This window comes from Macaca thibetana, chromosome 8 (assembly GCF_024542745.1).
Source record: "Macaca thibetana thibetana isolate TM-01 chromosome 8, ASM2454274v1, whole genome shotgun sequence".
Classification (NCBI taxonomy): Eukaryota; Metazoa; Chordata; class Mammalia; order Primates; family Cercopithecidae; genus Macaca; species Macaca thibetana.
The window spans coordinates 89,939,639-89,965,381 of NC_065585.1; the positions used below are offsets into that span (position 1 = coordinate 89,939,639).

Below are 25,743 nucleotides of genomic sequence, written 5' to 3' on the forward strand. Positions count from 1 at the left end.
CATACATAAATGTATTACAGTATAGTAGTTCCTACTGCATTTTCTGACTGCCAAACACAGTGCCTTGTACACAGTTGGTGTTACAGAAAATATATTTGGGGTGACTGCCAGTCAACCAACAATCACCCTACTTTTCTCAGATGTGCCATAAAACAGTAGGCCTTGCATAGTGAAGGAAGTTTTTGCATTAGGACAAGAAAATTTCCCCAAAGCCAGTGAACAGATGGGAGAATTGGAGCAGTATGGCTTGAGAGGTACAGTGATGATATTAAAGGAGTGGAATGAAAAGCAAGCAGCAGCAGGTTGCTTGACCAAGAACACAATCCATTCTCTGCAGCCAGCCATCAGCTAAAGAATGCCTAAACCCCTTGGTCACCAGGGAGCTCCCTTTCACTGGCCTAGCTAGGAAACACAAAGACAGGGGCAAAAGTTCTCTTAGTGTTTTAAGATTAGACAACTGTGGAATGTGTTGGGGTGCTCCTGCCTTAAAACATGCAGGGTGTTTTGCTGGGGGAAGATGTATAACAAGGTAAGGAGTAGTACAGAGTATATTTAGTCTGAGATATATTTTATATTTGTCACACATTCACATTGAAAATGGCAGAAGCAATATTTGAAGATTCTATGTCTCCACCCCCATCCCAAAAAAATGAACAAGACTCATTCCTGCACCTCATTCTGTCAGGTTCCCACCATCACTACTTGTCACTTTCGCACCAAGGAATGGCACAAACTGACAAAGAAGAGCACAGAAATCTGCAGCAGCACAAATACATGCTCAGAATAGCAAGAAATGATTAATAGTGGCCTCTTTCAGGAAAAAAAAAAAAATCAGCAAAGTTAAATGATTGCTCACTGCCTCATGATAATTTTTATTATTCCCTTCTCCCTATAAAAATTGTATTTTACATTTCTGTACCTTATCAAAATTTCAACATCTTTTTTATCTATATCATTCATCATCTCCCCTCACCCTTCCCACCCCTGCTTTTCCCAGAAAGGGAAAATAAAACCATTTGTAGACAGGCTGAATTATTTTGAAAATAAATAAATGCATAAATTATTTGTAATGAGACATCTGAGTATGTTACAGAGGGAACTCATGCAAAGATTAGGTGACCTCTAAGGTTTCTTCCAACTTAGGATTCCATTATGTTTTCCATCCATCGTCCTTACCCCCCTCCCTCCTTCCTTCCCTTCCCCATTCCTATCTATAAATATTTGCTAAATCCATACTCGGTACGAGAAACCATACTGGAAAATAAAGAGAAATTTATGAGACCCTACCCTTAAGAAGCATATCATCTGGTATATGAGACAAATACGTTCACAAACAATGGCAGTGCACTGTTTGGCAAGAATTGCACAAAGGTCTAAGTCAAGTGCTGGAGGAATTTAAAGAGGGTAAGGATGAACACAGTTCTGACTGGCAAGCAGAGAAAGCTTCATGGCATGGATAACATTTTGTCCGGGGCCTTAAGGGATAAGAATTTCAATAAGCAGAAGAAAGAATAAAATGAGCTAAAACAAATGAGGGAAAAGAGTAACAATATCCCTGGAAAATGTCTAGGGACAGAAGCAAAACGTACTCTACTCAGGAGAATAGGAAGAAAAGCCTAGAAAGGTAAATGGCCAAGGCAGGGGGATAATTCATTTTTAATTCACCACACACTAACACCTTCAGCCAGAGCTGGCCTAGGTGTAAAGGTTCTCTTGCCAGCTATACTTACACAGAAGAAGGATGCTGTTCAAACAGGGCTGCCCCTGCTTCTTTTCCTGACCCTCTCCACAAATGATATACTCAGTCCTGTTCTGTATAAGGCTCAGCTCATGATTTACTCACTAATTCACTAATTTAGCACACACTTTCTGAGTACCTATTATGTTCTGTGTATTTGTCCTGTGGACACCGAAGGTCTTCATTACAACCTCCTAAGAACACGTGCCTTATGTTTGCTTTTCATGGAATAACTGCCAGAGTTGCCACAAGGCAATTAAGCAAGGAGAATGCTTTGTGAATAATAATGACGGGATGGTAGAGGGGTGATTATCAGCCTTGCTTCCACGTAACAATCTCACGAATGGAGATGCGGCCCTGCTGGTATGTGAGGCTGCAGTGACAGACCAGCAGAAACGCAGCTCTCTACCAGGCCGTCAAGGTGGAGCCCCCTTGCGGTGTGGTTGGTCAACTAGCCACTTCAGTTTTTCAAGAGTGAGATCCTGAGACAAGTAAACTGCGTTTTGCTTAAAAATCTATACCAGTGGCTGGGCGCGGTGGCTCACGCCAGTAATCCCAGTACTTCGGGAGGCCGAGGCGGGCGGATCACGACGTCAGGAGATCGAGACCATCCTGGCTAACATGGTGAAACCCCGTCTCTACTAAAAATACAAAAAATTAGCTGGGCGTGGTGGCGGGCGCCTGTAGTCCCAGCTGCTGGGGAGGCTGAGGCAGAAGAATGGCATGAACCCGGGAGGCGGAGCTTGGAGTGAGCCGAGATCGCGCCACCGCACTCCAGCCTGAGTCACAAAGCGAGACTCCGTCTCAAAAAAAAAAAAAAAAAAAAAAAAAAAAAATTCTATACCACTGGGACACGTCTTTTTTTTTTTTTTTTTTTTTTAAACTTATGCTAATTCTAAGAATCACTCTTTGGCTTTTTGTTGTCATTAACACTTAAAAATGGGTATTAAGTGACAATTTCGTTTATATATGTCTTAGTGAGGTTAAGATACAATTAAACCTTTTAAATTTTATGTTCTAATTCCAAATCTGTCTTTTAATATGATTTCCCTTTGGGCTTATAGTGTCTTGATTAATGCATGCATTTTGGTTGAATTTATTACACATGTAAATTTAACCTATTCTATTTCAGAAACAATGATAGGAGCTGAAAGTAAAAATATAAGACATCAGGCCAACCTTGGGGAAAAGTGTACTGAGCTGGAGCAGTAGGATAGACACATAAACACATACATATAATTTAATGTAGTAAGTGCTGAGTTAATGTCAGATGCCTTGTGAAACGTGTACAGGAAAATGAGTTTCCCAACCTGTGGCTTCAGGAAATATCTCCTGGCAGAGGTGACACATCTTTTGTCAACTCACCAGTAAATATACACATGAAAGCCTACAGGACTCCAGGCACCAGGGAATGGCCAAGAGTTAGGTAAACTCAGATCCAACAGCACCAGCTGAGAACACAGTGAAGGCCCGTGAGGAGCAGAGAAGAACCTGTCTGCCAGGCCCTGGCTGAGCTGTAGGCCTGCTGTGTGCCCAAGGCCAGCTTTTGGCTGCAAAGTTTCCCCTAGAGAGTGATTTCAAGGATGAAAGGAAGGCCTTTAATTTGCCTTGCCCAAAGGCCTGCCTCACCTGCCTGCAGGGGGCCCACAATTGTTTCGGTGGAACAACAGACTCTTTTTTTCAACAATTAGTAAGAAGGTGCTGAGGACAGTGAAAAGGGTATGGGTCTGGAGTGGAAGTGGCATTCCACCTACCAGAGGTATTCAGGATTTGCTGATAGTCTATTCTATCCATAGTGGAAAGCTTTTAAAGTCTTCTTTTCTTATACTTTGCACAAAGGAGATAATCTCAACCTTTCTCAAAATAAATAAATAAATAAATAAATAAATAAATAAATAAATAAATAAAATTTAAAAAGCCAAGAATCCTGAATAGAAATGAGACAGGAACACTTTAAAGGTGTTAGCTGCAATGTCAACTCTAAGGAATGCTGTACAGCATCACATCCTTATTCCTCAGGTGAATGTGCCTCAGGGTCACTCCACCTATCTGACCACAATTTGGTTTTGAGAGGACAAAGCTGGTCATGCTGCCTTGCCTTGACAAGTCAAGTTAGATCATTATATTTGTTTATTTGTTTTTGAGACAGAGTTTTTGCTCTTGTTGCCCAGGCTGGAGTGTAATGGTGCACTATGAGCTCACCACTACCTCCACCTCCTGGGTTCAAGCAATTCTCCTGCCTCAGCCTCCTGAGTAGCTGGGATTACAGGCATGCACCACCACGCCTGGCTAATTTTGTATTTTTAGTAGAGACAGGGTTTCTCCATGTTGGTCATTCTTTGTAGTTATTTGCATTTAACTGATTGATTTCTGCATTTGTAAGTTCTCCTTCTATTTAGAATTTCCCTAGATATGGCCTTTATTTCAAATAACTTGCTTCTGCAAGCTCGTGTCAATGTCATTTCCCAAACCAGTCAGGAGTTACGGAAGGCAACATTGAGAGGCTTTTGACTCTCCTTGTTTCCAGGCCCTCTCAGGTCAAGCAGGTTATCAAATAAATATTGTGAATGGTATTGTTTCTATTAAAAGATAGATGCTAACTTATTTTTAATAATTTCACATTAAAGTCAAGACTCTCATATACACATGCATACACAATAGTTCAAGTTTGTTAACACAGAAAAATCTGGAGATTCCCTAATTTAATGCTAAACAGTACATTACAGAATCCACTCAAAAAGCATACTGGGTTAAATAGTGTTCCTCCAAAATTCGTGGCCACCTAGAACCTCAGAACACGACCTTGTTTGGAAACAGGATTTTTGCAGACGTAATTAGTAAAGATGAGGCCATACTGGAGTAGCATGGGCCTAGACCAATGACGACAGTGTCTTTACAAAAAGATAAGAAACACAGAGGCACAGACACACAAAAGGAAGACAGCCATGTGACAATGGAGCAGAGGCTGGAGTGATGTAGCTGCAAGCCAAGGAAACCCAAGGATGATCAGCACCCAGCAGAAGTGGGGAGGGTAAGGAAGGACTGTTTCCCAGGCCTTCCGAGACAGTGAGGCCCCGATGACACCTGGATCGTGGATCACTGGCCTCCAGGAACTGCAAAAGGATATATTTCGGTTGTTCAATGCAATCAAGTCTGTGGCAATTTGTTACGGCAGCCACAGGAAGCTAATATAAATACTAAATAAAAATATTTGCATTAATTCATAAAGACAGTTGAATGTCTGCCTTATTCAAATACAAATTTTGTTTGCTGCAAACCTCAAATAGCCAAGCCTGCAGTGTAAATGGTAGAAATTCAGTGATGTATACCCCTATCTATATTAAATGTACAAAAGACAGAAAAATAATACCTTCAGGCATAGAAATAAAATAAAGCCATAAGGACGTGGGTGTTCAATTGAAGAGGGAAAAAGGAAAGGAGGATGCACACACTCGCAGGCAGCCTCTGTGATGCACAGAAGCAGTCTCCTCCCGCGGCTCTGCTTTGTGTCTCACCTAAGCATTTCCCCTGAGCCCACAAAAGGAACAAGCACTCGGTGGTCTTTCTCTCTGCCCTAATTCAGCTGTGCTGTAAATTCTTGTTCTCTGAGGAAGCTCCAAGGAGCATGACCGAGATTTTCTTTCCTTTTCCCTTCTGTGGTGTGCACCTGCGCATTTTGGATGCCTGCACCCCAGAACGAACTAGCCACAATGAACATGTCCAGCATCATACCCTACCCATCTCCCCCGCCAGGACTGTCCAGTCCAGCTCCTGTGTGCACCCGCGGGTCTCCTTTCCCCTCAGAACAGCCTTCCAGGCTCCGTGGACACAGACCTTGACCTCATATGCACAGAAAAGGCTCTGGGAGCACAGAAGTAACTATAAGTGGCTTCAGAATGGTCTTTTTCTGCAGTAGAAAGAAACCTGCTGTGCCACAAGTTCTATTCCTGGTGCCACACTCTTCTGCTTCTTTAAGAAGTAAGGAAGTAGGACCTGTCCCATCTCTTTATAGCTACATAGTAGAAAGGAATTATTTTGGCAACTTGCTTTCTTTATCAGGGTATTATATGAATGAGCACTAGCCACCATTTATTTAGGACCTACTATGAGCAGGGTATTAAATATTAACATTTAATATTTTATATCTGTTACATTATTTGTGATTGTTCAATATATTTTATAACTAAAATTCTTTCAGATACAACCCGTTGAAATTATAATAATTAAGGTATCACTTATGTTCCTTCCTTCCAAAGGAGGCCATGGTAGCACAGCACAAACAAGAAGTAAGGTAGTGCAGGGGCCGGGTGCAGTGACTCATGCCTGTAATCCAGCACTTTGGGAGGTTAAGGCAGGCAGATTGCCTGAGGTCAGGAGTTGGAGACCAGCCTGGCCAACATGGTGAAACCCTGTCTCCACTAAAAACACAAAAGTTAGCCAGGCATGGTGGTACACACCTGTAATCCCAGCTACTTGGGAGCATGAGGCAGGAGAATTGCTTCAACCCAGGAGGTGAAGGTTGCAGTGAGCTGAGATCGAGTCACTGCACTCCAGCCTGTGTGACATAGCAAGACTCCATCTCAAAAAAAAAAAAAAAAAAAAAAAAAAAAAAGTAAGGTAGCGCAATAAATGATGGGTGACGAAGTGAAATGTATGTGTAGACATGGACAGTGGCAGTGAATGCATCTAAATTATCCACCAGGAGATTTCATATTTAAAAGAAATCAGCTAAATTAATGTGACAAAGTATATCAGAACATAAGATGAAAATCCTGGATGAAGCACACTCTACCTCTTCTGATGCAGGGAATAAAACAGAGCAGCCCCCAGTGCCCCAGAGATGCCTGTGTGCTGTGGGTGGGAGCAGGCTGGGAAATGATACCCAAGTCCTCTTCAGTGCTACGTGTTACTCATCAGATGGGGGTGCCTGTGCTGTGCTAAGTTCTGAGTACACATTGAGAAAAGAGAAAAAATATTTGTAGTTTGGCCAATTAAGTCATACTACAGGCCAAATTGGAATTGGAACTTGAGGATGGATAGGATTATAACGGGGAGAATAGACCAAGGAAAGGTCCTCCTGAGTGAAGACTAGCACTCCAGAGGACAGAAGCAGAGTGGAACAGAACTTGTTTAGGTAATTATAGGGGTCTAATTTCACTAAGATCTTGCAAGAGGACTGCTATAAAAGCAAATTGGAGGGGGAAATATAGAGTCAGATGTTACAAAGCCTCGAATGGAAGTTATGTTTTGCTTTGCTTTTGTGGTAGGCAATGAGGATTACTGAAGGTTTTTAACAGGGGAGTGATGTGATTAAAATATAGCTTTTAGAACATTATTTTCCCCCACAATTTTTCTTGAAACATTTTCAGGCAAAGTGATACAATAAAATATTAAAGAATAAAATTCAAAATAAAAGAAAGGAGAAATGAGAGAAGAAAAGATAAAGTCAGAACGATGCTAGTTAGTACCACAGAAGAGCTAGCTTGGAAGTTGTGGGCAGGTAGGCTGGGAAAGAAAGACACAGAAGACAACTGGGAGACGACGGGGATGAGCTAGTCTTGATGAACAAGGGCATCAATCAGGGCAGAGGTAGTAGTAAGAGAAAAGAAAGGATGAATTAAGCAGACACTCTGAACAAGGAATTGACTGAATTTAATGACTAAAAGGCAAAAAAGACGAGGGCTACTGTGGATCTCACCGCTTCTGTTCATCCGCAGTCAGCTCCAATCATCTTGGGTGTTTGCAGTTTTTAGTGGCATGCCTTTAGGTCTTTTAGTTGAATTGCCTCATTATTTTTACTTTTTGCTTAGTACTTAAAGTCGCAATTTTCTTGGCTAAATCCAGACCGTTGAATTTCCCCTCTTCCCTATTCTGCCTGTACTTTGTTATCTCATTTCCTGTTGATTACCTATTTGGAAAAAGAGGCTACAGGGCAGCCCTCGATATTGAAGATTCAAATTTTCAAAATGGAACCCCAGGTTTCTCATTCCCATGCCCACAACAGATTGGGTTTTAAATCAATTCGTAAGTCTGGGGCCCAGCCTATTCCCTGTGACTGAGAGACCAAGCAACAATAAACATGATTGCCCATCTAGCCGAAGCTAAGCATTTTCTTGAGAAATAGCAGGGCTCAGTAAAGATCCAGAGAACCAGCCTTCTTGGAAGAACAGGTGACACTTTCTTAAGCAAGAAGGTGTGGGATTTCTATGAGGAGGTTTGAAGAAGGAAGTATATGTGGGACCTGTGTCTCAAGCCTAGGCAGTACAGGGCCAGGTCAGGAATTTAGAGAGCTGCTTTCAGGACTGACCCTCATGGGGCTCAAGGAAAGTCCAACTTATCCATAATTTAATGTTTGTCTTCCTTACGTTCTGTTCTGAAAGTTCTTTTCTGTAAACTTCTCCACACTTAATTTCCTTATGAAACTGTTGTAACACTACAATTTTAGTAATGTAAAGAAACCAATAGTTAAGCAAATTTTCTCACTATTTATGTAATAATTTCCAATATTAAACTTTTAGTCCTTCTGTGACACACAGAACATTGTGGTAATAAGAAATTATAAGATAAGCCTTCCTTATAATGCTTAGCAAAAGATTATTTAAGCAATCAATGAGTTATGCATGATGTGGAATCTGAGTTAAGGAAATAAATCTGTGACCTAAAAGATACACACCACACACACACACACACACACATACACACACACACACACAGCATCATCCACAGTGCAGCACATTCTTTTGAAGTACCTTGGAGACCAGCATTACCTTTGACAGGTGAAGATGGACTTGGATGTGGTGCCGGGCTCTCTGACTACGACTTGTTCACAGTACCAGTACTGTGATTTGTCACTGGCCTCACAGCGCAACAGCACCTTCTGCAGTTTTCCAAGCGACACTGCTGCTACTTGAAATTTATCAATCTGGTGTGGGAGACAGAGAAAAAAAACCTCACAGAAATAACTAGAGTCCGAGGCATGGCAAATGCAGGCAATAGTAATAGCCCAATGACTGCCAGAAGCAGCACAATACTTTAAAAGAGATAATGTTACTATAGTTAGCATCAAAAGGGGCAATATGGTAAGAAAAATAAGCAAATTACTTTTTATCTATCAAGAATATATTTCTGGCTGTTTTTTTTGCTTTCACAGTTTTATTTTCTCCATTTGTAGTAGCATCCAGAGTAATAAACAAAGAAATCCCAACACAAAGACTTTTCTCATGTTAGACCCCTACTCGAGAAGCAGTTCATTAGGGTATCAGGTTGACAACCATGCAGCTAATGTACAGCACATTTCCTTTCTATGAGCACTGATATGCTGTGAGACATGTGGGACAAATCTTCTTTCCTTCCTTCCTTCCTCCCCTCCCTCCCCTCCCTCCCTCCCACCTTCAATACATCCTTCCCCTGCACCTTCCTCTGTAGATGAAAATAGAGCACATTCTTGGGTTTGTTGTAAAAGAGCAGCCTGGACTCCTAAATAGAATTAGTTTGTTATATCAAAAATACACTGACATTTCCAGAGAGATTCAGGACCTGAAGTCAGTGCTATACTGATTAAAATAAAAAGAACTCCTTCACACATTACTTCCTCGTAGATGGTTGTTGAGAATAACTGTCCTAAAGTTATCTGAGGAAAGGATCATGAATTTAAGTAAGTCTGAAAAATTACCAGAAATGATAGTTGACTGTTAGCTACTGGCACTCTATGGTAAAAAATGTGACTCTAGTATCACTTGTATTGCCTATGTGGGGAGCTGTCTTAACAGCTCCCTGCATTGTTACCAGGTTGAATTTTCGATTTGATATTTGAAGACACACTACCTGGGTCTCAACTATTGGCTCCATGTTGTTGATGGAAACCTCCTATAGAGTCCAGACCAAAACCATTACTAGTTCAGTAATGACGGTTCTGTAAACCAGGTGATGAGTATTTGTGCATCTTCTCATGTGTGCATGGATCATCTCATTGTCACTATCCTGCATTCTCAGCATGGCTTTACAAGGGACGTTCACGAGGCGCATCACCTATTGTAGCAAATGCAAGTGATACCCCATCCCATGTCCTCTAGATCCATTTCTAGGTGCATCTGCTGCTTTGATAAACAGTTTAGGTGTGCTCATAACTTTCTATCTCAATCCCCTGTCTCCTGCTTCTGTGTCTGAGGGCTTCCCCTGGTGGGACAAATCTGAGGGATGTTTCACAGAGTTTCTCTGAAGCTCTCAGCAAGAAGAGAGAGCCATAATAGTAACCAGCTCACAAATGTCCCTATATTGCTTTTCTCCTTTCCTGTCTCACTGTTCCCACTCCTTCACTTCTCAAGTGCTTACTGGGATTATCTCCCAGATAAATTACCTTCACTGAAGTCTTTGTCTCTCAGTCAGCTTTGGGACAAACCCAAACTACAGTACCTTGAGGTCTGGAAAGATAGGCTGAGTCAGCTTTCTGGTCTCTTCTTGTATCTTAAGGTAACTTTAGGTTTGAAGACGGAATTAAATTGGGTCTGTTACATATATTGCTACGTTTTATTATCCTGCTAGGACACCTTGTAGAGAAAATGACAACTAGCCCAATGAGTGGTTTATGACGTGAGATGTGGCTGGTGTGCACGAAGTCTGATAATAAAACTCTCAGACTCTTACCACAGTTTCTTGACTACAAAACTCTTGAAATTATTTGGCATTTCCATTACATCCCAAGCACTGAGGAAAATAACAGAAAATGTAAAATATAAAATGAACCAGGGAAGAAAAACACTTTTACATCTCTGATTCTAAACTTAAAAACGGATACCACTAAGCCCTCACTGTACTCTTCTTCATAAACTGATGGCAACTATATCTCCTACCCAATTTTAATTTCAGTCCATAACACACCCTCCCTACTGTCTGGAAAATGCTAAACACAATGATGAACTGAGGAAGATCAATCATGAAGATGACTTGCAAAATCTCAGCAGGTAACGTCCCATGATACAGCACTGCTGCAAAATGATATATGCTGGCGTCCAACGAGCAGGCAGCCAGGGGACATGGAGCCTCTGCCATTTATCCTCAAGTGGTAGGGTGAAAGAGTCTGGGGCCGATGTAAAGCCAGCAGGGTTCTGCAGGAGATCACTTCACTGATTACTTAGCATAATATAAATAATAATACCATGGTATCTAAAATTTTGTTTCTGCTTAAAATTAATAATTCATTCCTGATAGCAAAAGTTAGGCCTAATTTTGCTTTTGACTCACTCAAAGCAGAACTAGCTTTCCTATTCATTCTGATGAAAGCTTTTGTGTAATCAACAGTGACAAATGTATAGGTGAGCTTTAAGATATCCAATGTTTCAAAATATTTCACAAACTACAACAGTCTGAGAAACAGCACTCTAACTGGTTTAAGGAGTCTTCTTTCTTAAAAATATGCCTTTAGATTACATAATCCCCAAACTTAATTTCAGACCCTCAAATAGTACCTTCTCTCCATATACAACAAAATAACATTAACAATATCCTACTGCAACTTCTCAAAGATCTAATGTATAGAAAGACTTATGCTTGTCCATAAGGACAAAAGGAAATAAGGAGCGGCTTAGGTGTGAAAATAACACAGTTGGCCCCATTCAAGATGTTATATAGATTAAAGGTCATTGTGTTATTATATGAAATATAGTATAATGGCATTTATATGGCCTTATCTTTTAAAATAATGCCTTGTATCTTTCAAGCCTGAGAGAGCACATTCAAGAATGTTTTCCTTGTCTTTTCAGTTCATTTTTTTCTTTCTCTCACACAATCACTAATCTTAATATATTTTCTTTGTTCTATTATTTATTGTTGGTTTAGTATGTCCCATTTTTCTTGTAAGAACAACTTCCAAAACAAAGCACACTAGAAAGTCAGGTCAGGAAAACGTGTTAAAGATGTCTTAAAACTAAAATTTGAAGAGTGCCAAACACCTTTTAAATTTTAAATCATAGATGGCCATCTTCAGAGAGATTGTTAAGAATCTGGGAAATTATTTGTATAGACTCACCTGTCCTCTTTGAAATTTTACTTGCATGTTAGATTTGTACAGCAGTCTGAGGCCAGAGTCTCCCCTCTCCCCAAAGAGACAGAGGAAAACCTCAGACTCCGTTTCTGCATGCTTCAGCTTCCCAGTGTAGACGTCAACCTGATATCTCACTACTGGCAAAGCAACAGGGAGAGAAAACAAGAGGAAATACATTACCTTGAAATCCATATAAACAGAACCCAGATCCATAGGTTTTCAGGCTATAGTGAAAAAAGAAAAACATATATAAGAATTCCTCTAATCTGGATTTTCTGTGTCTATTGAGAGGCTTTTGAGCTTTAATTATTTTTAATCATACATGGGCATTTTTATACCATGAACAAAAGGCCAGAAGGTTTATTGCTTTTTCAGAAAGAGAAATAAAAGATTTTTTAAAAGGTTGTTCTTCTATATATGACATAAGAGGACATTTTATGCTTAGTATTTTAGTGGTAAGGGTGACTGTTATTGTACATTATATTTAAAGTTTAAAATGACGTAAGGTTTGATGAGGAAAGAAATCAAGCAAGGAGGTAAGCTGGCCCCAGGCAAAGCTAAGGTGAGTTGCAGTCACGGCATTTCTTGTCTCTCATAGCCTCAGCCTTTGTGACTGTGGCTGGGCCACAAGAACAATTTTGAGATTACATTTAATCTAAGATCCACCAGCAACTCATGCTGTGACATTAAAAACGTCACTTCTCAGGAGTAAAACAACTCTCCTAGAAGCAGGAAAAATATTCTGTAACTAAATAGCTTAGAAGCAAATTTAAGCAACTACCAAACAATTTGTCTATGGAATAGATGCTACTGAAGATTAATAACACACATGGAAAAATAGCTTGTCCTCCTTTTACTACAGGAAGCTCACAGACAACATCCCCATCTGCCTGAATCCGAGAGAGCCGCACGTTTGCTGCAAAATCTAGGATCTTCTTGCTTTTCATATGTTGCATGGTCACCTGGAATTAGAAGAAAAAATGACCAAATTGTGTCATCTCCAATTTCTCAAAGAACTTGGAATTCAAAATGCATCCCAGGGATTTCAAAAATGTACTGCATACTCTGATGATGGTGATAGTGGTGATGGTTCTTAGTAGTATTAGCAATAGTAGTAGTAGTAGTAGCAGCAGGTTGGTGCAAAAGTAATTGCCATTTTGCCATTACTGTTAATGACAAAACCACAATTACTTTTGCACCAACTTACTAGCAGCAGTAGTAGTAGTAGTAGCAGTAGTAGCAGTACCATCAGCTGTTTATTAGGCAATTTTTATTTGCCATGTATTATGGTAAGTGCTTTATTTTAATTATCTTTTAACCTTAACCAACCAGACTTGTAAAATTCTTTCAATCTAATAGATAAGAAAATGGAGGCATGAAGATTTGAAATGGACTCTAGCAGATTCAAAGCTCTCAATTTCACCTGTCGTAGTGATTTGAAAAAAAAGCAATCTCAGAGAACTCGAAAGGAGGTCTTGTGTTCATATCAGTCACCAAAGCAAGACATACATCAGAACTTGAAAAAAAAAAAAGTGAATGCCTTTTGCCAGGTGCTGTGGCTCATGCCTGTAATCCCAGCACTTTGGGAGGCTGAGGCGGGTGGATCACGAGGTCAGGAGATCGAGACCATCCTGGCTAACACGGTAAAACCCTGTCTCTACTAAATACACAAAAAAAATTAGCTGGGCGTGGTGGCAGGCGCCTGTAGAACCAGCTACTTGGGAAGCTGAGGCAGGAGAATAGCGTGAACCGCCTCCCGGGGCGAGATCACGCCACTGCACTCCAGCCTGGGCGACAGAGTGAGACTCCATCTCAAAAAAAAAAAAAAAAAAAAAGTGATTGCCTTTTAAGTGTATTTATAACATCTGTAGGCTCTAAATAAACTCCCAGTTGCCACAGACCAAATGCCTGCACCTTCCAGCATGCAGGCAGCTAGCTGCCTTTCCCCGCAGCCCAGTGACTCCTCCATAGACCCCTCGTCAGCCCTTTTGGTGGCTGTTCCACACAAAGGCCCCTTCCCTTTATCTTCCCCTTCACATGCCAGCAGACTAGCAGTGGACTTCCAGGCATAAGCCCACAGTTGTTTGCCTTGCCTCCTATCACGATAGATAAAAATGTCCTTATACTTTTAAGATTCCAGCTAATCTTCTAAATAAGTCCCCATCCCTCCTCAATTTTCTCTGCTTCCTGGTCTTCGGAGCAGGTGCCACCATTTCTCAGATGGCTTATTCTTCAAGCTTGCTGCCATAACCCATTGTCTGCTGTTCTTGCTCTCTTCCAATCCTGCCTTTAGCCTGTTTCAAGAGAGACTATTTTAAAACAGAAATATGATCATTTTGCACACTGCACACAACTTTTTTTAAACAGTCCTTCCTATAGTATAAAATCCCAAATCCTCAATACAACGAGCACTTCATGGTTGGGTCATAATCTTGCTAGATACTTCTCCCTCACGTGCTATGTTCTAGTTGTACTGATCTGTTCATGGTTCCTCAACCTGGCTACATTCCCTCTCATGTCAGTTTTCACATACACTCATAGCTCTGCTTAGAACAGTTTTCATCCCGACTCATTACCATAATGACTCTGCCCATCCTTCATAGCTTACACGTAACCTCTTCTAAGGAGTTTTTTGTGAGCCCCCAGTTTGGTTCAGCAACCCTACTTTGTGATCCGCGACAGCCTCCCCATTCATGATTTAAGAGCTAATATTTGACTGACTTGAGGGAAGAAACCATGTCCTATCCATCTTGATACTACCACAAGCTTTCACAAGGCAGTCCTTGGGTCGTTTGTTGAATGAATGATCAAATGAATAACTATGTGAAATGTGTTTTTGTCAACACAGGTTACAGACTAACTCAGCACACCTGATTATTAATGAGTGACGACTATATCTTTACTTGCTCCAGGCAAGGTCTTGAAAAGAACACTGGACAGCTAGAAAAACTGTGACCAAAGTCTAGCTCTGGCATTTCCAACTGACCATGAGAAATCATGTAACCACTTTGAATATCAGTTTTCTCATCTTTAAAATAGAAATAATGACTATCTCATACGGTTACTGTGGATATTAAATGAGATTATATGTAATGTATAAAATTTTATATAAACTATATAGATACTTCATATTAACATTAGTGAAATGTATATATGTATACATACATTAATATTAAAAAGGTTAATATAATGTATTCTGCTAAAATTGGAAATGTTCTCTTTGGATTATATCATTCTTTATTTAGACAGGGGCCAGTGTCTGTGTGGAATTTGCACATTCTCCCTAAGTCTGTATGGGTTTTCTCCAGGTCCTCCAGTTTCCTCCAACATCCAGAAGTTCTGCATGTTAGAGGAACTGGTGTGTCTACATGGTCCCAGTGTGAGAGTGTGGGGGGTGTGCAAGTGTGTGGGTATGAGTGTGCCCTGCAATGGGATGATGGCATGGCGTCCTGGCCAGGTCAGTTCCCGCCTTGCACCCTGAGCTGCCAGGACAGGCTCTGCCCACGCACAACTCTGAACTGGAATAAGCAGGTTGAAAAATGAACGAATGAATACAAATGATTGTCAAATAAAAATTTGTAACGTCTATAATAATCATACAAATGTACAACAATAAACAATTAGGGGACGAAAGCACTCAGTGAGTTGTCATGTTTGTGATGGTTTTTGAACTGCATGGTGGGAGGAGGTGGTCCTGACAATTTCCCTTCGCAAACATTTATTCCTTGATTTAACTCACCAAAACTACGACTGCTATCACTCACTAATTCACCAAATATAGGGTAAAACTTTCTTACTTGTTTTCATTAATCTTTATTAAATTTATGTATAGCTCACATTTATTTCAATGGTTAATATGTGAAGTGTTTTGGACTTTATAAGATTGGTGATGTTTTTGGGACCAGAAATATGCACTAGAAATTTAACTCTTGTTTGTATCGGTTAGCCTGTGGTAAATTAGTTTCGTTATGCCAAGTTTTGTTTGAAGTCACAGTTTCCAAGAACCTAAGAAAATGTTAAGCGATTACAAGGTCATACTACCTAAAACTTCAACAGGTTCTCCCTCTACATTAGCCTCTCCATGTAAACTGGCAAGAAGCCTCTGGTTTCTAAGGCCCCATCATCCCTTCATCCTTAGAAGAGCCCACTGATAAGAAAGCCTCACTGATTTGACTTAAGTGCAATCCCACCAACACCACTGAAAAGCCTCCATGGCGAGGGCTCTAAATGAGTTCCATTTACCTTCAAAGTCATGATGGCTCAGAACAGAAAAATAAAGAATCTAGGTAATCTCCAGTTAGGTTTGTTTTTATTTTCACAAAAATTTTTTTCAACTGTTAAATTAGTAAGAAGGCAAAATTCCAGGACGACCACAATGTTTAAGCCCAGTTACATGATAGCTAATGGCAGGACTCAGTAAAATGCATGTGGCAAGTGAAACAAACCTGGATTTGAATGAAAAGACCTTGGTTTATGTATTGGCACTGCTACTTACCAGGTGTATGGCCTTAACCATTAACCACTGAAATAAATGTGAGCTATGCATACATTAAGAAAGATTAATGAAAACAAGTATGAAAGTTTATTTTACCTCATTTTTTGGTGGATCAGTGAGCAATAGCAGTCTTGTGATGGTGAGTTAAATCAAAGATTAAATGTTTGCAAAGTACAAATTGTCAGAAGCACTTCCTCCCACCATGCAGTTCAAAAACAAACCAGCACAAACATGGCAGCTCACCGAGCACTTTTATAAAAGTTCCACAAGAGGACCTGTCATCTTCAGGCCCTCATTTGCAAAACTGCCATCACATCTCAACAAGCTGAAAAGTGCCTTATGTAATAAAATGAGATTAAAACACCTTTTAGAAAACGGTTTGTAAACTATAAATGATTACACATAGGAAGTTATTTCCCAAAGCAGAACTTTCTTAAGAATGGGTGGCGGTGTGTCGGGAGTGGGTTCCTTCTGGTGGTTTCGTGGTCTCGCTGACTTCAAGAATGGAGCCGCACACCTTCACGGTGAGTGTTACAGCTCTTGAATATGGCACAGACCCAAAGAATGATCAGCAGCAAGATTTACTGTGAAGAGCGAAAGAACAATGTTTCCACAGCATGGAAGGGGACCCGAGAGAGTTGCCACTGCTGGCAGGGGTGGCCAGCTTTTATTCCCTTATTTGTCCCCTCCCGTGTTCCATGTGTCCTATCAGAATGCCCTTTTTTAATCTTCCCTGTGATTGGCTATTTTTAGACTCCTGCTGATTGGTGCACTTTACTGATTGGTGAGTTTTACAGGGTGCGGATTGGTGCATTTTACAATCCCCTTGCTAGCTACAGAGCACCGATTGTTGCATTTTACAATCCTATCCACATAGTGCTGATTGGGGCGTTTTACAATCCTCTTGTAAGACAGAAAAGTTCTCCAAGTCCCCACTTGACCCAGGAAGTCCAGTTGGCTTCACCTCTCAGTGATACCTAAGAACATTGTAAAAGAGCTTGATTTCAGAACATCTAATCTTCCAAGTTAACAGTAAGAGGTTGGTTTTTGTGCCTAGAAGTAAGACCACTTCTTTCCAGATCCACATGCTAGCTATGTGATATGGGTACTGCCTAGTTCTCAAAACCTCAATGTTCTCAATTGGGATAATGATAGTATCTACCTTGCTGTGGTATAAACATTAAAAGTGATCATGTATATACCCTGAGTGCTCAACACGTTTATTGTTATTAATAATAATAGTGTCAAAATTAATCTCAGAGATTAGAGATCAGAATTCTGAACAATTATTTGGGATTGTGGTTCCTCACTCTTTAACAACCTCCTAGAGGCTGCACAAGGAACACTTCAGCCAAATGTTCAGTTCTCTATTACCAGAATGAGAAACACTAATCCAATTCCCTGACTCCTACTGTACTTGGGAGAGCTGACCACGACCATCTGGGAAGACAACTAGTGGTCTCCTTTGGCTCTCCTCCCCTTAGCCAGTCTGAAGTAGCTTCTCCTGCTTCCTCTCTCCTGGGCCCCTCCATGAATTCTCTAGCCCATCAGTCAAGGAGTTCATAAACAAAAGGCAAAAACTCTAACTTCAACAAAATAAAAAAAGAAATCTCCAAAGCTTTGGAATCCCAAAGCTGTCCTCTGAGCTAGGTCTCCCACTCATCCCATCCTCCCAAGAAAGCTCTCCAGCACTTCCAGTCTCCTAGGCCCCTAGATCACTGTGCAATCCTTGCCTGCTTTCCCTAAAATGGCTCCCATTCTGGTCTTTTGTACCTCAGGCACGAGCTTTTAAGAAAAAGGAGGCCATTCCTCTCTAAACTATAAAGACTGGCACTGTCCCAACTCCTCTCAAAGGCTTTACCTCTTCTTTCATGTCCTCCCCGAGCCCCTTCTCTAATTGTTCTTAGTGCCTGCATTTAATGTCAACCTAGATATCAATGGAGCAAGGATCAGGTCCAGTTGGGTCAGAAGAAAGGTCATCACTGTGGCCAGAAGACTCGGGGTTGCGAGGGCAGAATGAGCCAACTGCCCTTTGCCATAGCCTCACTCCACATCCTGACTAAATGTAATTAATAACCAACAACAATTGCCACCATCTATATTTGTATTCTACCTTTTTAATAAAACACTCTTCACACATCTCATTTAATCCTAAACAAAATAAATAAAATAATCTTATCTTTTCCTAGAAGAGAAATGATATAGAACCAGAGTCAACAAATACTTTCTGAGAGCTACCCATGTGGCCAGTTGTCTGCTTAACAGTGGATGCAAGATAAACACTGGTTAGAACACAAAGAATACATTAGGATGAGAAAGGATTTAGAAAAAAATCCTTTTAGAAATCCTACTCTGAAATACCATAAACCTTTGTTCTATAAAACAAAACAAAACAAAAAATACTTCTACTTTCATTACAGATTCCATACACACAAAGCTTTTTCTGAAAAAGTAAAGGCAAATAGTCACCAACACATTTGTTGGACACAAAGTATTTACAGTACTCTATAAGATCTGATACTGGGGATGGTGGATGGGGCAGTCATGTCAGTCATTAATATTTTCTTTGTATAGCCAGAAATATGAAAATATAATAAGGTTTAAATGTGTTAACAGAGAACATTTTAAGTGTTCTTGCAAATCAGACACAAAGTCAAAGCTTGACTCTAAATGTCCTTATTTCTCATCCTGTGCCTTGTGATAACACCCTATTTGTTACAAGGACTGTACAAGGGGAACCAACTATGGTGTTTACAACTGACTGAGGGACTATCAAATACATGAATTTATCTTTGGTTCAAATAAGCTGGCACAACTTTGAGAATGTTTCTATAAACTATTGGAGTCTTTTGAGATTAAACATTTGCCTGGAGATTTTGTCAAAAGAAGCTGGTGCTTCCTGCTGTTCACTGAACTAGAAAATCCTCAAAAACAAACTATTTTTCTTACTGCATTTCAGAACTTGCTCTTTCCTTTATGCAGTTCTTTCTAGAACCCTGAAGTGAAGAGGTAACTGGAAATGAAAAGGAACTAGAAATATTTATGAGATACTTTTAAACTTCAAAAAAATAAGGCATTTCTTACCTAATTTTGCTAATCTCAGGACTGCCTTGGGCTCATATCAAGTAGGTTACCATATCATATTAACCAGCAGTAGGTTAAAATAATAACAAATTCACCAAAACCTATGACCCACTTCAATTCAAAGACTTAGAATGATGAAAAAGTTTCGAGAGAATTCCTATTCTATTTGAGCTTATTTATCCAGTTAATGTATAGCAAATGTGCTGCAGAGGCAGCCCAGACATTGGAGAGGGCATTAGGCCATGGGCCAAGAGAAGGGGCACTGGCCTTATCTCGCCGCTAATTCTGTGTGAATGGGTCAAACCTCCAAGACTCTCCAGGCTATATATTTGAGACAGGGTCTCACTCTGTCACCCAGGCTGGAGTGCACTGGTGCAATCTCAGCTCACTGCAGCACACCCAGCTAATTTTTTTGCATTTCTGTAGAGACAGGGGTCTTCCCATGTTGCCCAGGCTGGTCTTGAACTTCTGGGCTCAAGAGATCCTCTGGCCTTGGGGTCCCAAAGTGCTGGGATTACAGGCATAAGCCACTGTACCCAGCCGTACTTCACATATTATAAATACGTGTTAAATAAACAAAATGTGTTTTATTTGTTCATTCATTCCACAAATGTTTATCTAACATCTACTGTATGACAGGCAATACTCTAGGAGTTGGTATTATAACACTGAAATACAAAGCTCCTGTTCTCAAGTCACTCACTTTCTAGTGGAAGTCAGACAATAAACAAATGTAAAATGTCAGATAAGGGATGTGTTATAAAGATAATAAACCATGCTGATGTGATCAAGAGCAAACGTGGGCTCCCTTGAGATTGTATAGCAAAGGACCTCTAAAGCAGGAGAAGACCAGTGTGGCTTCCACAGCATGAGAAGGGGCAGAGAAAGAGGTGGGCAGATTACATGAGGGGACATGATCTGACTGATGTTTATGAGAGATCACTCTGGCTGCTCTTTGAAATCTGGATACTGAGCCGGGGGAAAAAGAAGCTGGAAGGCTATCACAGGAGACCTTTACAGCAGAGAGAAGAGAAAAAATTGCAACTTGGAGTAAAGTGATGGTAATAAGATGGAGGAAAAATAGACAAAATTGAGGTATGTTTCAGCAATAGAGTCAGCAGGAGATTCCTGAGGGATTGGATTTTGGAGGGAAGGGAAATAAAACAATCTAGGAAAATTTGTAGGATTCTGGCTTATATAACTAGGTAGACAGTGACACCATCTACTCAGATGAACAAGACTGAAGGAGAGCAGGTTGAATGAGGGAATCAAAAAGGTCTGATTATGTTTTATTTACTTTTTTCACCAATATTCACAACTTGTGAGATACCAAGTACCATTGAGCCCTATTGTACAACAAGAAAAACCTAGAGAAAAAGTGTTTTTTAAATTTTTAGAAATTAAACATCTTTTGAGTCTTTTGACTTCAACTGTAAAGTTTATTACCTCAATTTGAAAGAGTCAAAGTCAATTCCAGAGAGAAAAAAATAGAAAACTTAAGATTTAAAAACAATTATTAGTTTTAACAGCATTTGCTAAAATGTATTCTTATCTTTCTTTCTTCAATATTCAAAGTTAATTACTATCTGTCTATGTTCAGTTACAGCCATCTGGTTTTGAGTCCAAGCTACCCATTACCTGAAATCAGTATGGTCACTTGGATTAATATTCTACAACTGTATTTTGAATGCTAGACAGCACAGTTGGTTAATGTGTTTTAATATGGCTGAAATAGCAAGTCAGACCTTCTCAAAGGCCTCTGAAGTATGATCAAGGAATACAAGTTTAAGAGTCTGAATGACATCACATGACCCACCACTAGATCAAAAGCCCCAAAGTACCAGAGTATCATGAAATGGGCAGGTGCTCCCTGCTCAAAATGCTATGTCAAAAACTAGATTTTCACCCATTTTAATTTGGGACACTGGGAAAAATTTCAACAAAATCTTGTTTAGAAACAACAGCTTCCCCCAAACAATAGCATTCCATAAGTGCTTGCATTGTTCATCACAAGATGAACAATAGCTATTGGCTATAAACGGTTGATCATTAATGGAGGGAACCCTCATGGCATATGTCCTAATAATGGCAGACTTTCAGATTTTCCAAGTCCACAAAAGGCAGCCTTTGGTCACTGTAAAACCAATCATTTTCCTTTTTGGAAATAGTATTTTCTTTTGGCTTTCAGACTGAAGCATCATCTAGTATTATTCTATCAATACTAAAAAGACCCAAAGCTTTGACTTTTGCCTTAGCTCTGATACAGAATTGCCAAATGTGAGTACTATGAAAGAGTCGATACGGCTGAGAAAAAGTGCACTAACATTAAACTTCGAGGCCAAACTTTATGGTGGGATAGATGAGAAATAGAAAAAGGGTGAATTTCCAAAACCATTTTTTCACTGAAACATGCATTCATTTTCCTTGCAAACAAACAAATAAACAAAGTGCTTGGGGAAAAAATAAAGGAAAAGGAAACAGCAGTGTCTTTATCACATAAAATATTCAGCATTTGTTTTAATTTCCTAAATGAATAGGAATAATTTTAGGAATGCCTTCAATAGAAACTAAAGTTCATTTGCTGAGCTCCCCCTACTGATTTACAACAGCAAATATTAGTTGTTTCACAAGAGAACATTACCATAAAAACTCATTATTGTTTCTTAGAAACTTAAAATTCCTGGATTACTTTAAAAATTTTCAACCAAGTGGTTAAATACATATCCTAAAAATAGTTGACTGGAACAGACAGATGGTGGTACTTACAATGTCTGAATTAACATGTTAGAATTCAGCAATGAGAATATAACATCTAGGTCAGGTTACCCAACCTTCCTGCTCAGAACCTGAGAAAAGGGAGAAATCAATTTAGTTCTCTCCATAAATCTTTTGGAAGACAGATGTAGAGACAGCGTGTGCCATTTTCACTGGGACAATTACAATGACAACTTTATGGATAACTAAGCACAATCTGGTTTATAGTTAGGTTAATGGTGGGATGTGTTCTTTGAAGACAAGAACTGCATCTTAGTCATGTTGGCATGCTCAAATGACCAACAGAACTCTTCCAACTCTTATCAACTCTTCTAGTAATACTTGATAACATACTTTGAATACGAGTACAATTGTTTTCTGAATGAGTACAAATGTATACTTTTATACATCTGTGCTATTGTTTATTCTAGCACCAAAGTCCAAGGAGAAACTTGATGTGCTCTCTCCCACCCTGACACACTTAAATCTATGTATTTAAAACTTGCCTTGGTCCTAATCTGTCCTAAAATATAAAGCTAATTTGACTAGCATAGTCCATGCAATATAACAAAAGGGAAATACTGATTAAGAAGACTATATAAAAGACATAAAGATTACTGAACTTTGCCACTGAGCAAATGCATGTGGAGGAATAAAATTTTGTACTGTATAGCAATAAACTTCCAGTGTATTTGTGAAATACTGAGAGAAGAAATAATGACTGGAGTTTAATTATCAGACAGAAGATGGTAGTCATCTATACAGAATTTTTTCGATATGCTTGAATGGGACCGCAAGAGACGGTAATAAAATATTTGTAGGTCTATGTATTCATCAAGTGACTCTACCTAAACAAGGTCAAACAGCTTGTGTCTGACAAATTCCAGTCTATGTAAAGATCCTTCAAACACAAGGAAACTATTTCAGCTTTGCAAATAGACACTTTGCTTCTCATTGGGGAACAAATTATTTTACATATTTAGGATGCAATATTTCATAACCATCCCTTTGGGGCTCTCTGACACATGTCCCCACTGTGCACTCAGAGGCATCACCTAGGCTCCCTAGGGAGCTCCCTTGCCCTCTTCCCCTTTTGAGTATAGGCCTGCACTGTGGCTTCTGGACAGATTACTGCTGGAGGGAACTTCCTCCATATGCAACCTTGTCACAACATCTTAGGTGATGTTGTGTGCTAATAAAATGTGTGCTACTGCCTCTGCACCATAGTCATATCTTTTTCCTAAATCAAACCCCAAATGCCTCGAACCCCTACAGTAATGCACAGTATTCCTTTCATAGAATGTTAATAGATTTTACCTGAAAAATATGGCCCCCTTGGTGAATTTAGTTTTGGAAATGCTGTTAAACAGACTTCCTTACCACAGGGCATCCCAGAGTCTTTACTATATTTATTTGCATTGTGACGCTCCAAGAGAGGAATGAAAAACTCAGTGTTTCCAAAACTCATGTGGGAAACTCAGTGTTTTCCACACTGGAAACATTTACTGGGGAGCATCTTGGGAAAGCAGAAGCATGGCTGGCTTTTCACATCATGGGAAGTGGCCTCAGGGCTGAGGTGAGTGGGCATTAGTGGGGAAAGTAACTTATCTGAATGGCTCACATAAATACTGGTGTCTAAAAGACATTCTCCACTAAATTAAACTAGGGCTCCTTGAGAAATACGTAATTCCAGGGCTAGGGAAAAGAAAGTGCTAGATAAGCCTGAAACAACTTTTCAAATCAGAAAGTAAAGAAGTCCTCGTAGAACGGACAGTGACAAGTGAAAAGAATATAGGGGCTTACAGGAAAAAATGAAGGATGGTTTCAGCATCAAAGTAAATTATGTTAATAAAGATTAGCCCATCAAATAAAATAAGGATCTACAAGTACACGCTGGTATAAATAAATAAATGAAATTTTGAAATGGAGAGAAGGAAGAAGTTCTACCTTGTAGTAGAATGCCAATTAACATGTAGAGAAATAACAATAGAATATAAAAATCACCATTTGGCAACCATCATAGTAATAACTGACTAAGGCAAGAATCATCAATGGATCCTAAAATTAGTGGGTAAAAATTTTATGGTGAATAAGATATTTACATAGCTTAAGAATCAGTGGACATCATGTCAGTAAATATTTGTCAAATGATTAAAACACACACATAAACACACATACATATATACATTTTAACACGGAATGGCAAAGTAGACGGGGTGCAACCTTAACAATGGGGAATCTGGGTGAAATTTGAGTTCTTTGTTCCATTCTTTCAATTTTTTAAATAAATTTGAAATCACTTCACAATAAAAAGTAAAGTACTCTACAGGAAAAGTCCCTTCTCTTACACTGCTTTGGTAATGACAGTTCGAGCTGCTCAATTCAATCAATTAATTAATGTTCTACCCACTTTACTCTTCACAGAAGCCTTTGCCACTGACCAGAGGAATGGATGACCCCTCCCTTGGTTCCCAGGACTGAGTGCTCCTTCCTTGGATGGCTTCTGCTGGGGATGTTTTTTTTCCTCCAGTTGAAGAATCACTACATAGTGATGTTGCTATGCCTCTCAACCACTTTTTCACTCACAGGCCCCAGAGAAAGCACAAGCCATACTATTGACTTCAGGCCCACTTAACTCAAGGGTAAGTTTCTTTTAAAATGTTCTGACTCGCCTTTCCCAGTAATTCACAGGCACAGAGCTTGTGATTTTACTACACTTTGCAGGTTCCATGGTTTTTGCATCTTATTAAAAGGTGATTGCTTTTCTCTTCTTCAAATTCTTTCAATGCTTCTAAATAGAAAACTTTAAAGTCACCAAATGGTTTCCTCAAATCCTCCATATTGTCTAGCATAATGCAGGGCATATATTAGGTGCTAAGTAGGAATTTCTTGACTTACTGACTGGAACATATTTACCTGTTCCTGTACGACTAGAAAACATTTCACTATATAGGCATATGCTAAGAAATGCTACAATAAATATTTCAGCTAAATTAACATTTTTCTCAATTACTTTCATTATACAACCAAAGATACAATAATAAAAATCACAGATAAAATTAAGAAACACTTAAAAAGAAAGAAATATTTTGCTAGACTCTATCAGTGGTATTCCAAATTTTAAACCTCAAGCATTTTGGAATAACATATCATGTACTGTAAAGGAACCAGTGACAGATACCGTATTTAAAGCCAGAAAGATGTTCTACGATTCAAACCATTTCATCTGACTCCACTATAATCTAGTGCTTCCATACAGAAATCTCAAGGCTTTTAAGATTTTAATTACCATCTATTTTTGAAAATAAACTTAAGGTCCAATGATAGTGCTTAAGATCTCAATCTCTGGAGTCCAACATACAATAAGACCACTTACTGAGGAACCTCAGGCAAATAACTTTATCAAGCCTCAGTCTCCTCATCTGTAAAATAGAATATTAATGGTACCTAAAACAAAGAGTTGCTATCACGCAGAAATACAATGGTATTTGTAAGGTAGGTGGCATATGTTAAGCACTCAACAAATACTCAGTATTATTATTATTATTGTTATTACTGCCATGATTAAATAAAAATAAAAAATAAAAAAACCAGGATCCCCAAGTGCATACATAGAATGATTCAATTTCACTA

General features: G+C 39.4%; 1 protein-coding gene across 1 annotated transcript in view; it reads right to left on the reverse strand.

Moving 5' to 3' along the window:
* Window positions 1-25,743, reverse strand: part of RP1 (RP1 axonemal microtubule associated) — a 273,274-nt gene that overhangs the window by 109,882 nt on the left and 137,649 nt on the right. The window contains exons 19-21 of the mRNA XM_050802339.1: window positions 12,607-12,739; window positions 11,763-11,914; window positions 8,506-8,660 (exon numbers count right to left, since the gene is read on the reverse strand). Coding sequence (XP_050658296.1) covers window positions 8,506-8,660; window positions 11,763-11,914; window positions 12,607-12,739 — 440 coding nt within the window. The remainder of the gene's footprint in view (window positions 1-8,505; window positions 8,661-11,762; window positions 11,915-12,606; window positions 12,740-25,743) is intronic.